The sequence below is a fragment of the Lynx rufus genome, unplaced genomic scaffold, assembly GCF_022079265.1.
Source record: "Lynx rufus isolate CCGP_SWC_20201006 ecotype Redwood Valley unplaced genomic scaffold, mLynRuf1.p SCAF_30, whole genome shotgun sequence".
NCBI classification, from domain to species: Eukaryota; Metazoa; Chordata; class Mammalia; order Carnivora; family Felidae; genus Lynx; species Lynx rufus.
The window spans coordinates 1,945,880-1,958,456 of record NW_025814846.1 but is presented as its reverse complement, the minus strand read 5'-3'; the positions used below and the strand labels follow the sequence as shown (position 1 = coordinate 1,958,456).

The following is a 12,577-nucleotide window of genomic DNA, read 5'->3' as shown; positions in this document are numbered from 1 at the left end:
AAAATGCTTCAATGAGCAATTACAGAGAAGGCTGAAACAATTTTTTTTAAGAACAAAGTCTTAGCAAAGAAATAGGAGATATAATGAAGAATCACATAGAAATTTTAGAACCAAAGAATACAATAACCAAACTAAAAAACTCAATGGATGGGCTTATCAGCAGGATGGAGAAGACAGAGGAAAGAATCAGTGAACCTGAAAATAGAACATTAGAAATTACCCAATCTGAACAACAATGGGAAAATAGAATTTTTTAAAAAAATGAACAGCACCTCAGAGACATGTGGTGACTATACCAAAAGACCTAACATTTGTGTCATTGGAGTCCCGGAATGAGAAGAGAAAGAAGGTGGGGCTGAAAAAAGTCCTCCAGAAATAATGGCCGAAAATTTCCCAAATTTGGCAAAAGACAAAAACCTACAAATTCAGGAAGCTGAAAAAGGCCAAACAGGATAAACTCAAAGAAACCCATGCCAAGATACATCATAATCAAACTTTTGAAAACAAGACAAAGAGAAAAATCTTGAAAAAGGCAAGGGAGAAACAACACCTTACTTACCTATGGAGGAAAAACAATTCCAATGTCAGTGGATTTCTCATGAGGAACCACAAAGGCCAGAAGGAAGTCACACAAAATATTTCAAGTGTTAAAAGAAGAGAGATGTCAATCTGGAATGCTTTTACCTAGTAAAAATATCCTTTGGAAATGAGGGGGAAATCAAGATATCCTCAGACAAAATAAAGCTAAGAGACTATATCACCAGCAGATCCACCCTAAAAGTATGGTTAAAGGCAGTTCTCAAAACAGAAAGAATGATGAAAGAAGAAATCTTGGAACATCAGGAAAGAAGAAATAATTGAATGAGTAAAAATGGAAGTACACACAACAGACTCTCCTTCTTTTAAGTTGTCTGAATTATGTTTGATAGTGGAAGAAATACATATAACATTGTCTGACGTGGGGCTCGATATATGTAGAGGAAATATTTAAGACAGCTGTAAAATGCCATGCTATAAGTGGGACCAGTAAAGGTGTTTAAAGGGAGGTAAGGTTTCTAAAGTTCCCTCAGGCTGATAAAATGTTGACAGGTTGATCTCTGTGGTGACAAAATAATTCTGTACCTTTGTTGCCCCAATTGTTACAGGAATCTCCACATGTGGTAAAATGGCAAAGAACTATACACACATTGCCAGTGTGGTTTTCCTAGTTTTGATATTGTACTATAATTATGTAAGATGTAATCATTGAGGAAAACTGGGTGAAGGGTACATGGGCCCTCTCTGTACTATCTATGCAACTTCCTTGTAAATCTGTAACTATTTCAAAATAATAAGTTTTTTTTTAAAGATTGTGGCTGTTCTAGATTAAAAGTGGTTAAAGACACAAATGTGATGTGGGAGCATTGATTAGATTCTGATGTTAAAAATATAAAAGGCGAGTTTGGGGGAATTTGAATACAGACTAGACATTAGATGCTATTAGATGATGGGAAATTATTGCTAATTTTCTTAGATGTCATAATAATATTGTGGTCATGTAGGAGAATACAAGATATATGCTGAAGTATTAGGGGCAAAGTGTGATGAAATCTGTAACTTGCATTCAGATGGTTCCGAAAGCAATGTAGCTAGATGATAAATGGATAGAGCGAATATAATAAGACAATGCCAATTGTTGAGTCTATGAGACAGATAGACTCTTATTGTACTATTCTTTCAACATTTCTGTATGTTTGTGGATTTTCATTTAAAAAAAGTCGGAGAGAATATGTGGAGGATAGATGCATAGTAAAATGTTAATGAAAATCCAGGTGGCAATTGGGTGTTTATTCCCTGTAAAATTCTTTCAATTTTTCTGTATGTTTGAAAATTTTCATGTGAAAACGTAGAGGTAAAAAACTTGAAGAAAGAGAATCACAGCCCAGTGTCCTCTCCGTAGCATTCCCAACACCCTCTTCTCTGATCGACTTTTCTCTTTTTCCCCACAGCAGTTACCTCCTTACATATTCTATAATTCTCTTATTTATTATGCTAGTTTTTGTCTGTATCCTCTCACTAGAATGTAAGCTCCCCAGGGATTTATCGTGTTTTGTTCTGTTTGCTTCTATGACCCCAAATCACGGAACAGTGTCTGCACATAGCAAGTGTCAGATGAATGTTCATTGAATTAAGAATGAATTTCTGTATCCCTAGGACCTAGGTGGAAGTCTTGCATAGAGTAGGTGTGCAATGACTGTTTGTGGGATTGAATTGAGATCTACATTCTACAGGATAACTTAGAATAGACCTGTTGTACTAGAGTGATTCAGAGCATGGGCTCTTGAATCAAATAGCCAGGATCTGTATCCTGATTCTGTCACTTCCAGCTGTATTACCATCTCTGAGCCTCAATATAGAGTTAATAGGTGTAGTGACATTTCTGACCCTCAATTTCTCGATTGGTAAAATTAAAATAATGACAGTAGCACCTTGGTAAGATTTTTGTTTGCATGTAAAGCACTTAGGACTTTGTAAAGACTCAATAACTGGTAGCCAACGACAAAACAAGAACAGCAAAAAGACGGTCTTCCCTGCATGTCATTCTTCCTCCATCCCCCAACAGGCTGCTCCAGGGAGGCTAAAGAGATGTCCTTCGACAAGTATTCCTAAGTTCTTCTCCGGGCCCCCTGGAATGGTTTCTCTCACTTCAGATCTCTTCTTACCTTTCCTTCTGCCCTAGACTCTCTTTCCTCTTGGCATCCTGAAGCTCTTTCTCCCATCATAACCGTGCAGGAGAGGGGCGAAGGAGACAGGAGCCTGTGGGCCAGGGACAAGAGCTTACAACTTTCTTTTCCTTTTGTTCTAGGCTGGAGCCCCCCACTAGTGATGGAAGCAGGTCAAGTGTGAGATTGCGGTCATTTCAGGGCCTAGAGGTTGAGAGAACAATAGTCTTGAGGAGGAGGCACTAGCAGGAGAGTAGCCTCATATGCTGCCCTCTTCCTTGGTCCCCTGTTAAGAAAGATCACCTTCCTGGCCCTGCTCCAACGTCCCTTTGGTCCGTTCTGCTGCTTCAAGTCTTTACTTCTGGTAGCCCCAGCTCAGAGCAAGCCCAGGGACCCATTGAGCATCTCCCTGCAATTCCCTCTTGGAAGTGGGGTGGGGTGGAGTGGGCAGAGGATGGGCTGAAATTGGAGATATGGGGGCATTAGATTAGGGGCTGAGCTCACCCGTGGCCCCAGTCCCCTGCCCCCGCCTTAGGGTCGGCGGTACCCCAGATATCTGGAGAGCTAGGGCTGAGCCTGGGGGCGCCACTGCCTCTGTTCCTTTAAGGAGCCGCTGTTTAGCATTCCTGCCGCTGCCGCTGCCGCTGCCGCTGCCTGACTCTGCACGCTGATTGGCTGGAATCAACTGAGAAGGGAGCCAGGGAGAGATGCTCTTGACTCCACTCAGATCCATCCTAGGGACCAGTGAAGGAGCGGTCCTCTCAGCACCCAGTCTCTGCCCAGGCTTCCGCTTCTTCTTTGCCGCTGGGCCTTGGCCCAGGAGCCACGACGGGCGACACGGAGCCGCCAGTGCTGGAGGGGGAGCCGTGGGTGCGGGGCAGCGTGGGGGCAGAAGCCCCGGGACGCCCGCCCGGCCCCAGGCCCCGCTCCGCCAGAGCACCCCCACGGGTGCCCCCCCCTTCCTGGTCCGAGCAGTGTGAGTGTGCCCGGGAGCCCAGCGGCGGCGGCGGTGTGGAAACCGGCGTGGGCTGGGGGGTCCGGGCGGCGGGGGGCAGTGCCATGCACAAGCACCAGCACTGCTGTAAGTGCCCGGAGTGCTATGAGGTGACCCGCCTGGCTGCCCTGCGGCGCCTCGAGCCTCCTGGCTATGGGGATTGGCAGGTGCCCGACCCCTATGGGCCAGGTGCGGGCAATGGGGCCAGCGCAGGTTATGGGGGTTACAGCTCGCAGACCCTGCCCTCACAGGCAGGGGCTACCCCTACGCCCCGCACCAAGGCCAAGCTCATCCCCACCGGCCGGGATGTGGGGCCAGTGCCCCCTAAGGCAGTCCCCGGCAAGAGCACCCCCAAACTCAACGGCAGTGGCCCCAGCTGGTGGCCCGAGTGCACCTGTACCAACCGGGACTGGTATGAGCAGGTATGGACCAGCAGTGGTTGGGGGGGAGCGGTGGGGCAACCCAGGGGGTCTGGAGAGTGGAGGCCTAGAGGCCTGGGGTTGCAGCGGGGTTCCTGGAGGCTTCAAGCCAGTGGACCCTGTGCCCTAGCATTTCACCTGGGGCAAGAGAGGCGGTTAGAAATGTGTGCTTCCCTGTGTGTGTCTGTTTGGGGGTCTCCATTTGGAGGGGGTTGGGAGGAGCTGTGTGTGTCAGGAGGTGAAGGTATGGCGGAGGGGCACATTTTCCTGTGTGGGGGAATTGGGTTTGTCTCAGTGCAGGAGGGGGGGGGGAATTAGCAGCGTCTCTGTGTCTGGCAGGGGGCGGGAGGTTCTGCGGGGGCTGTGTGTGGTGTGTGTCTCCACAGGAGAGGAGGAGGGGGCATGGTGCTCTGCGTAGGGGGGACATATGTGTGTATGTATGTTAAGGTGTGGGGAGGAAGGCAATGGAGCTCCTGTGAATCTATGTAGAGGAGCCCATGTGCCCGGCTCGTTGAGCTTCTTCCCTCAATGCCATGGGTCCCTTTCCGTCCCAGTCCCTTTGTGTGTGAATGTGCACACAGACATGTGGGGATGTCTCTTTGAATGTGGAGGTATCTCTGTAGATGAGGCTGCAGAGATAGCTGTGTTTGCCAGTGTGTGTGGCTACATGTATGTGTGTGTGAGCATGTGGCTCAAGTGTGTGCACGCGTGGGCCTGTGTGTGTGTGTGTGTGTGTGTGTGTGGTGTCCCTGGTGAGAGGCGCTTGACAGGCAAGGGAGGGGAGCGGGAGGAGGCAAGAGACACGTCCCAAGCAAGGCTGAGAGGCTGCTGAGAAGGACGGTCTCTTTTGTCCAAGCAGCTCTGAAGTGTGTGTGTGCTGGGGGGTCCAAGGGGAGGGGGTGGGGGGACTGAAGCAAGCTTCTTTGCTCCAGAGCAGGCATGGTGCCTGGAGCCAAGTAAGGGGCAGCTGTCCTGGTGCAGGACTGGCCCCAGTGGGGCATGTCCCCCTTGGGCATCTCCAGATGTGAGAGAACTTGGCCCCCGAGCCCTGACTTGGCACAGCTTGGGAACCCCTGGGTGCTGGGCACAACTCCGGCTTCCACTCCCAATCTAAACTGCCAGCTTAGAAAATGGAAGGAGCATCTGTGGGAGAAGCAGCAAAATGGAGGCTGGGCCGGCAGAGTGAGGTCCTTGGCATGCATAGCGGAGGGCCTGTCTGGTTATTTGGCTCTGCGGCCCCCAGGTTAGGGAGAGAGGAGAAGGAGGCTTTGCTGTGGAGGGCAGGTGCTGACTGCCCCAAGCTGGTGACCGTTCTGGCCACCTCTGTCCTCCTCTGGGGATAGAAGGTGCTCTCACTCAGGAGCAAGGGTGGGGACTTCCCGGGGAGAGGAGTCCTCAGTACTGGCCTTCTGTCTGTCCACACTTACTGCTTCTCATGTCCCTTGCCTTGGCTTCTTGCCCTCTCCAGTGAGTCCCCCTCTTTCCTTTTCCCCTGTATCCTGGAGCCCTACCCTTGCAAACACTCTCTCATGTTTGTCCTGCTCAACTGGCAGACAGGTGCCAGTCCCAAGGCTAGGCAAGTTGGTCAAGGTTTCTTTGCCAGGGCTGCTCCCTAGATGGCTCCTGGCCCCAGAGGCTGGGGCCCCGAGCGGGGCAGTGGGAGGCTGGAGGATGGACCAGCAGGAGCTGGGAGCCTCTGGGCCTCACTGGAGCTGGGCTGGAAGCATGGCTTATCACATGTGGAAACACATGGCATACCAGATGCATACGAGAGCTGCATGGGTGTACTTTTGCTTGTGTGTCTGTTGCATCTTTCTTTAGGAAGCTGTTTTGGTTTCAGGGCTCTGAAAGGCAATCGGTTCTTCCTCCTGGGATCAGGGACCAGAGTGGGGCTGCAGCTGGAGTCAATCCCACCAACTCCCAGGGCTGCAGGGCGTAAAGTCCTGGGGTCGGGCCCTGAAAAGGTGGAGGCATGACTAGTCAGCCCTCCTCCTGCCCTCTCTGTTTCTCCAAGCCAAAGCTGCGTGGAGGCAGAGCAGAACAGGGCATGAGAAGGAGCCCCCACCCCAGGTTTGCAGCTCCCTTCAGAGGATGACACCAGGGGTCAGGAAAGGGACAATGTGGCCAGAGAAAGATGAAGGAGGGGGCGCTGGGATACCCGGGGAGAGAGGCAAGGGAGTTCCTCCATTCTTGGGGATGAGAGGGGGAGCCAGGAAGCAGGTACTACTTGTCTTTCCAGGATCACATTTTCACTTGACAATGGCCACCAAGTATGTCTTGTCTGGGAGGCCACTTCTGTGGGCTGGTCAGAACAATCCTTGTTTCCATCCCCTTCCCTTGCCTTTCCTCCCATGGCTACTGTATACTGGAGGCCATGGACACTGCTGCTAGTCGTCCAATGGGTTATTAGCTTCTCCCTCATGGGGAATCTTGCGCACTCTACTCCTTTCCTGCCCCTGGCTTTGCCTCTGACTCCCAACCAGATCCTACCCTGGCTTTTTCTGCTGGGAAACACAAAGGGTTCTGGATCAAAAGCCCCTTGGTAGAAAATGGAGTCGGACTTTGACTCCTTCTGCCCATTTGAAGAATTGGGTTCCCGGGAACACAGAGGAGACACAGAATGAGGATTCCTGGGGTATTCTGAAGGGTGCAACTTTCCTTTTCTCATGAGTTCTGCTGGGGAAGGAAACGAGCAGCCAAAACATCAGTAGCCCCGGCAGCTTGATGTAATCAAAAGAGTATCTGGAGATCCAGGTTCTAGCCCCTGCCCTGCCACTAACTCCCAGTGTGCTCTGAGGTACAACCTGTATCCTCTCTGGGCCACAGTGTCACCATCTGTCACATGAGGGAGGTTGGACAAGATGGTGTCTGCTGTCCTACCAGTTCTGACATGGTGGGAGTCTGTGATCCCTGAGTCAGGGAGAGCTATGATTCAGAAGGGGACTAGGTCCCCATTGAGGCCACTGGGTTCCCCCCTGAATGTGAGGTGTGGCGTGGTTTGCCTGCCATGTTCCATTTCTGCCATCCCCCTCAGGCCAGCCCTGCACCCCTCCTAGTGAACTCTGAAGCCCTGGAACCCAGCCTCTCAGTGGGTGCATCACTGGCTGGCTCAGTCCCAGACAATTGATCTGGGCTAAATGGGTTTGGCCTGATATGGCTGGAAGCAAGGGAAGGATGTGGTCTCCTCAGGGTCAGCCTGTCCCCATCGGTGGCCAAGAGGTGTTCTCAGGGCAATTCAGGCTCCTACTCTTTGGGGAGTGGGGGAGGAGTAGGTTGACCAGGAGCAGATGGGGGGGGAGGGCAGGAATCACTCAGAGCCTGTGTCTCCCCCTAGGTGAATGGCAGCGAAGGCATGTTCAAGTATGAGGAGATAGTACTTGAGCGGGTGAGTCTGCCAGTGGGTCAGGATGAAAGGGAAGGGGAGGGTTCAAACCTGAAAAAGAAGGGCCCTGAACCTGGGTCTCAAGACTCATGGGGTGGGGGCGGGGAGGGGGGGGAACCTGCATTGAGAGGATGGGGAAACAGCGCCCCTCAGAGGCTACATACTGCACCAATCAATCAACCAACTAACAAATACTAATTGACCTTGCTCTCTGAGGCCTGGGGAACTGGGGAGGGGCTAGCTTCGCTGAGTCTTCTGTGCTATAATGGTCAGCACAGGCTGGGTAGCTGTGTGCTGGTTTGCCATGGCCCCCTCTGAGGCCTGGAGAACCCTCTCTGAGGGGTTGGAGGAAGTGAGGAAATCAAGGACCCTCCCTCATGCCCTCTGAGTGAGCAGACTGTGCTCCCCTTTGCCCCCTTCTGCAGGGCAATTCTGGCCTGGGCTTCAGCATTGCAGGTGGCATCGACAACCCCCATGTCCCTGATGACCCTGGCATCTTTATTACCAAGATCATCCCTGGTGGAGCAGCTGCCATGGACGGGAGGCTGGGGTGAGGTGGCCTGGAAGCAAGGCTTCGGGTAGCAGGGGCAAGATGGAGATGAGGGGAAGAGGGCTACCTGGCAGGATGACCCTTTTTATTAGAGCTGAGAGGGGGCAGGGGAGGGGAGGGGAAGGAAGGAGGATGTGGTGGGAGAGGGGGTGGAGGGGCGGTGGCAGGATGTCATGCCTCTTGGGCTTCCCCTGCAGGGTGAATGACTGTGTGCTTCGGGTGAATGAGGTGGACGTGTCGGAGGTGGTGCACAGCCGGGCCGTGGAGGCGCTGAAGGAGGCGGGCCCCGTGGTGCGGTTGGTGGTGCGGAGGAGACAGCCCCCACCCGAGACCATCATGGAGGTCAACCTGCTCAAAGGGCCCAAAGGTGCGGCCCTCTGGGTTCCTGTGCTCTGGCCAGAAGCCCCTGGTTGGCTCTTCAGGAAATGGAAGGGAACAGCCTTACTCCTTGCCTGACTCCCTGTTGTAGCTCACAGGCTTCTTCCTTGACCTCACATCTCATTCACCCTTACTGACCTCGGGATGGCAGCCTAGTGTTTGGGATCCCTGGGGGGAGCTCCTGTGGGGTCAGGGGGTTGGCTGCGGTGGGGAGTTGGGTCTGGGATTGACTGAGTGCGCTAACTTCTCCTTGTGGCCCTCTCCCACTCGCTTCGGGCCCCCACCCAGGCCTGGGTTTCAGCATTGCTGGGGGGATTGGCAACCAGCATATCCCGGGAGACAATAGCATCTACATCACCAAGATCATCGAGGGGGGTGCTGCTCAGAAGGATGGACGCCTACAGATTGGGGACCGACTGCTGGCGGTGAGACAACCTTCCTGGGGATGCCCAAATGGTAGGGTGGGGAGGTGGGGCTCTAGGAGCCTCTCCCTCCACCTGAACCTCACTCAGGGACTAGCATCATGGGGCATTTCAAGAGCATCATCTGAGTTGTGTGTACTCAGATACCAAGGCCCTACCCAGTTCTTTTCATGGCTAAGACTCCCTCACCTGTTCTATGTCATGGTTCTCCACTTCTCACAAGCGCTATACTGGGCCCCTGCTAGAGCACTGTTGAATTTCACGGAAAGGGCACCCTTCAGGGTTACCTGGAAAGGCCCTCCCTTCTCCCAAGTGCCAGCCCTAAGGCCTCTCCTCTTCTAGGTGAACAATACCAATCTGCAGGATGTGAGGCATGAGGAAGCTGTGGCTTCACTGAAGAACACATCTGATATGGTGTATCTGAAGGTGGCCAAGCCAGGCAGCCTCCACCTCAACGACATGTATGCACCCCCTGACTACGCCAGCAGTACGTACCCATCTGCCCTGTCCCTGGCCTTAAGTCCCTGCCCCCCTGGTTTCTGGAGGGGAAAGAATTCAAACCCCCCGTTCAGAGAGTGAGTGAGCGCAGAGGACTAGTGCTCAGGAGAACTGAGTCCACATCCCAGCTTTGTTTGCCCCTTATAGCTGGGTGCCCTTGGACGAGTCCCTTTCACCTGTCTTTAGCTTCCTCTTTGGCAAAAAGGAGCTAATGATATATGTGCTGCCTTCCTCATAGGACTGCTGCAAGGATCAAATGAGATCATGGACAAGAAAGCCCTTGAAAAACCGTATTAGGCTATAGAGATGTGAGGGATTATTATTAGTCACACCTCTAGTCATGCCTTTCTTTGTAGACTGCTTGACTTTAGCTCTTTCTAAGACTCACAGGAGTGAGCCCAGGATTCAGAAAGGGACTGTGGAGGAGGAACCCGGGGGTGGGGGTGGGGTGGGGAGAGGGGAGGAGAGGCCTGAGGAATCAACATCCCTTGGTGGCTTTTGCACCGGAGGTAGGGTGTGGGGCACAGTCCTTGTCGGGGTGGGGTAGGGACCCACATGGAATGGTCTCTGAACTTTTCTCTCCTTTTCTTGATTCTAGCTTTTACTGCCTTGGCTGATAACCACATAAGCCATAATTCCAGCCTGGGTTACCTTGGGGCTGTGGAGAGCAAGGTCAGCTACCCTGCTCCTCCTCAGGTTCCCCCTGCCCGCTACTCTCCTATCCCTAGGCACATGATGACTGAGGAGGACTTCACCAGGTAAGACTCCCACAGCTTCATCCTCTCTAGGGATGAGGAGAATGGGACTCCGTTTCTGGCTAGCCACAGGTCTTCCCTTGTAGTATGGCAAAGAAGAGATACAGCCCTCATCAATTGTCTTTGGGGTCTGAGGCCCTTTCTTAGCCCTTAGGGCCCTAGGGAGGGACTGAGGTAGCTGCAGGGACAAGTTCCACCATCAGGGGGAGTGCCAAGTGTGTGCCCCGATCGGAAAGTACAGAGAAAGGGTGGGATGGAGCGCTTAGGGGGCTGAGAAGGTGGCGGCTGCGGGGGGTTTCCTTCCCCGACACAGGTGCTGCCCCCTCTGCTGCAGTCATTCTAAATTAGAAAAAAAAAAGCAGTTCAGGGTTGGCGGGACGCTGGGAGGCTGGCGGCCCGGTGGCCTCCCAGGGAACGGCCCCGCCCCACTCTGGCAGCGGCGGCGGGCGGCCGTGGAACTGGTCGGGCCGGCCCGGGTTCCGGGGGACAGGTTTGCCGCGGGGTGGGGCCTGGTAGACTACTGGGCAGGCTGCAGTGGAGCCGGAAGGGTAGGCGGACGGGGGGAGAGCTGGACGCGCCATGGAGAGGGCACGCAAGTTCTCAGGCTCCGGCTTGGCCCTGGGCTTGGGCCCGGCCTCGGCCTCGGCCTGGAGGAGGGCTTCGCAGAGGTGGGCCTGGCCACTCCGCTCCCTGCGGCCTGGAGGGGATGCCAGGTAGGAGGAGAGGGGGGATTTGAGCCAGAGCATCCGGGACTCAGGGAGGGAGCCTCGCACCCTAGACTAGAGGCAACAAAGGAGGAGTCTTGGACTTTGGGCTCCTCTGATGAAAGATGTTAAAGTGAAGGCGGTGGGCCAGGAAAGTGTGCCAGGAGTCGGGTTGTATGGGTATACAGGAGCGGCTGTAACTCTTACCTGATGACACTGACCACTTCCACAGGGATTCCTTAGACATGGTTAGTTGCAGTTGAAGTTTTCCTGTGTTAACTCTCTTAAGTTAGGCTCCTAAGCTCCTTCCAGGCACCTGGGATTTCTTTATCTGTCTCCCACATCACCTGGCAAGGGCACATAGTGGTAGCTGGTGACCAAATCTGTCATTGGGGAAGATAGAAGGGGTCATAGTGGGTGGGTGGAATTTTGAGACTGTGGAGGTGCATGTGTAAAGTAAGTATGTACATATTGTGGATGGTGAGTGCAGTCAACCCCTGGTGATTCCATTGTTCCTAACTGGTTCCCCTTGTCGTGACCCAGGTCCATCACACCGGTGGTAGGATAGGAGAATCTGGAGAGAAAGAAGACCAGTAAATGGGCCCTGAGATGATGATGGTCTCTAGACAGGGTAGGGGTGTGTTGAACTGAGAGAGTAGGGGACTGTCCACAGGGAAGCTGACTCCAAGGCCTTAGGAAGAAGGGAGGGAAGAGGAACTGAAACTTGGCACCTGGCAGAAAACAGCAGCCAAGCAGGTTTCAGGAGAGGAAGGAAGCAACAGGGTATCATACATAGGGACCTAAGTCATTCTGCAGCAATGTGGGCCTTGCCCTAGGCTGGCCCTGACAGGGAGGACAGTTTATATCCACCTTGTCCTGACCCTTCACCTTCTTTCCCACCAGAGAGCCCCGCAAGATCATCCTGCACAAGGGCTCCACAGGCCTGGGCTTCAACATCGTAGGAGGAGAGGATGGAGAAGGCATTTTTGTCTCCTTCATCCTGGCAGGAGGCCCAGCTGACCTGAGTGGGGAGCTGCGCAGGGGAGACCGGATCTTATCGGTGAGGAGACAAAGGAGAGGTGGGAGGATGGGAGCTGTGCCAATCGAAAAGGGAGGAGGGGAGATATTGCCTTCTCCAAGGAACACTTCTTGAGATGGGGGAAGGCTGAGCTGGAGAAAACTTATATTCTCTTTATAGATGACCTTAGGGAAAGACAGGGACTGAGACCAGACTTAGCCTTGAAGAGAAAATGAGTGTGCGTTGGATCTTAACCACGGTTGGCACTTGACCTGCACAAAGATAATTATGACACTAGAGATGTCATATTCTTTAGGTCCTGTCTTAGGGACAAGGATGGGAAATTGAGAAAGACATCTGATTAGGCTTAGGGATGAGCTCCCTCTCCTGACTGCTATGACAGAGGACTGCCTTTCTTGCTTTTGGGGTGGCTCATAGCTCCTCTCTTTGGACAGGTGAATGGCGTGAACCTGAGGAATGCAACTCATGAGCAGGCTGCAGCTGCTCTAAAACGGGCTGGCCAGTCCGTCACCATTGTGGCCCAGTACAGACCTGAAGGTAGGAGAAGGAAGGTTGCACGAGATGATTTGGGGAATTTAGACTTAAGTGTTGACTTTTTGCCATCATAGGTATCCAAGCCACTTGATCAGGTCCCTTCCACCTTAGTGCAGTAACCTCTTCTCTCTCGTTTTCCTTCTGGACGGGGCATGGGGAGGGGTAGGTTTGGGTAGCTTGTGAGCATCTATCCAGGCTGT

The 12,577-nt window shown here is 52.9% G+C and overlaps 1 protein-coding gene across 7 annotated transcripts in view; it reads left to right on the top strand.

Annotated features, from left to right (window-relative positions):
* Positions 1-3,761: 3,761 nt before the first annotated feature.
* DLG3 (discs large MAGUK scaffold protein 3) overlaps positions 3,762-12,577 on the top strand; it is a 58,109-nt gene continuing 49,293 nt past the window's right edge. For 2 of the 7 annotated variants that reach the window (XM_047092517.1, XM_047092516.1), the window contains exons 1-10: positions 3,762-4,118; positions 7,150-7,203; positions 7,450-7,500; positions 7,923-8,047; positions 8,245-8,414; positions 8,714-8,850; positions 9,190-9,334; positions 9,944-10,103; positions 11,708-11,864; positions 12,278-12,380. In XM_047092517.1, the coding sequence (XP_046948473.1) occupies positions 3,762-4,118; positions 7,150-7,203; positions 7,450-7,500; positions 7,923-8,047; positions 8,245-8,414; positions 8,714-8,850; positions 9,190-9,334; positions 9,944-10,103; positions 11,708-11,864; positions 12,278-12,380 (1,459 nt within the window). Of the gene's footprint in view, positions 4,119-7,149; positions 7,204-7,449; positions 7,501-7,922; positions 8,048-8,244; positions 8,415-8,713; positions 8,851-9,189; positions 9,335-9,943; positions 10,104-10,475; positions 10,814-11,707; positions 11,865-12,277; positions 12,381-12,577 lie in introns of those variants that run through there. The other 5 variants (XM_047092518.1, XM_047092515.1, XM_047092520.1 and 2 more) reach the window with 4 other exon arrangements.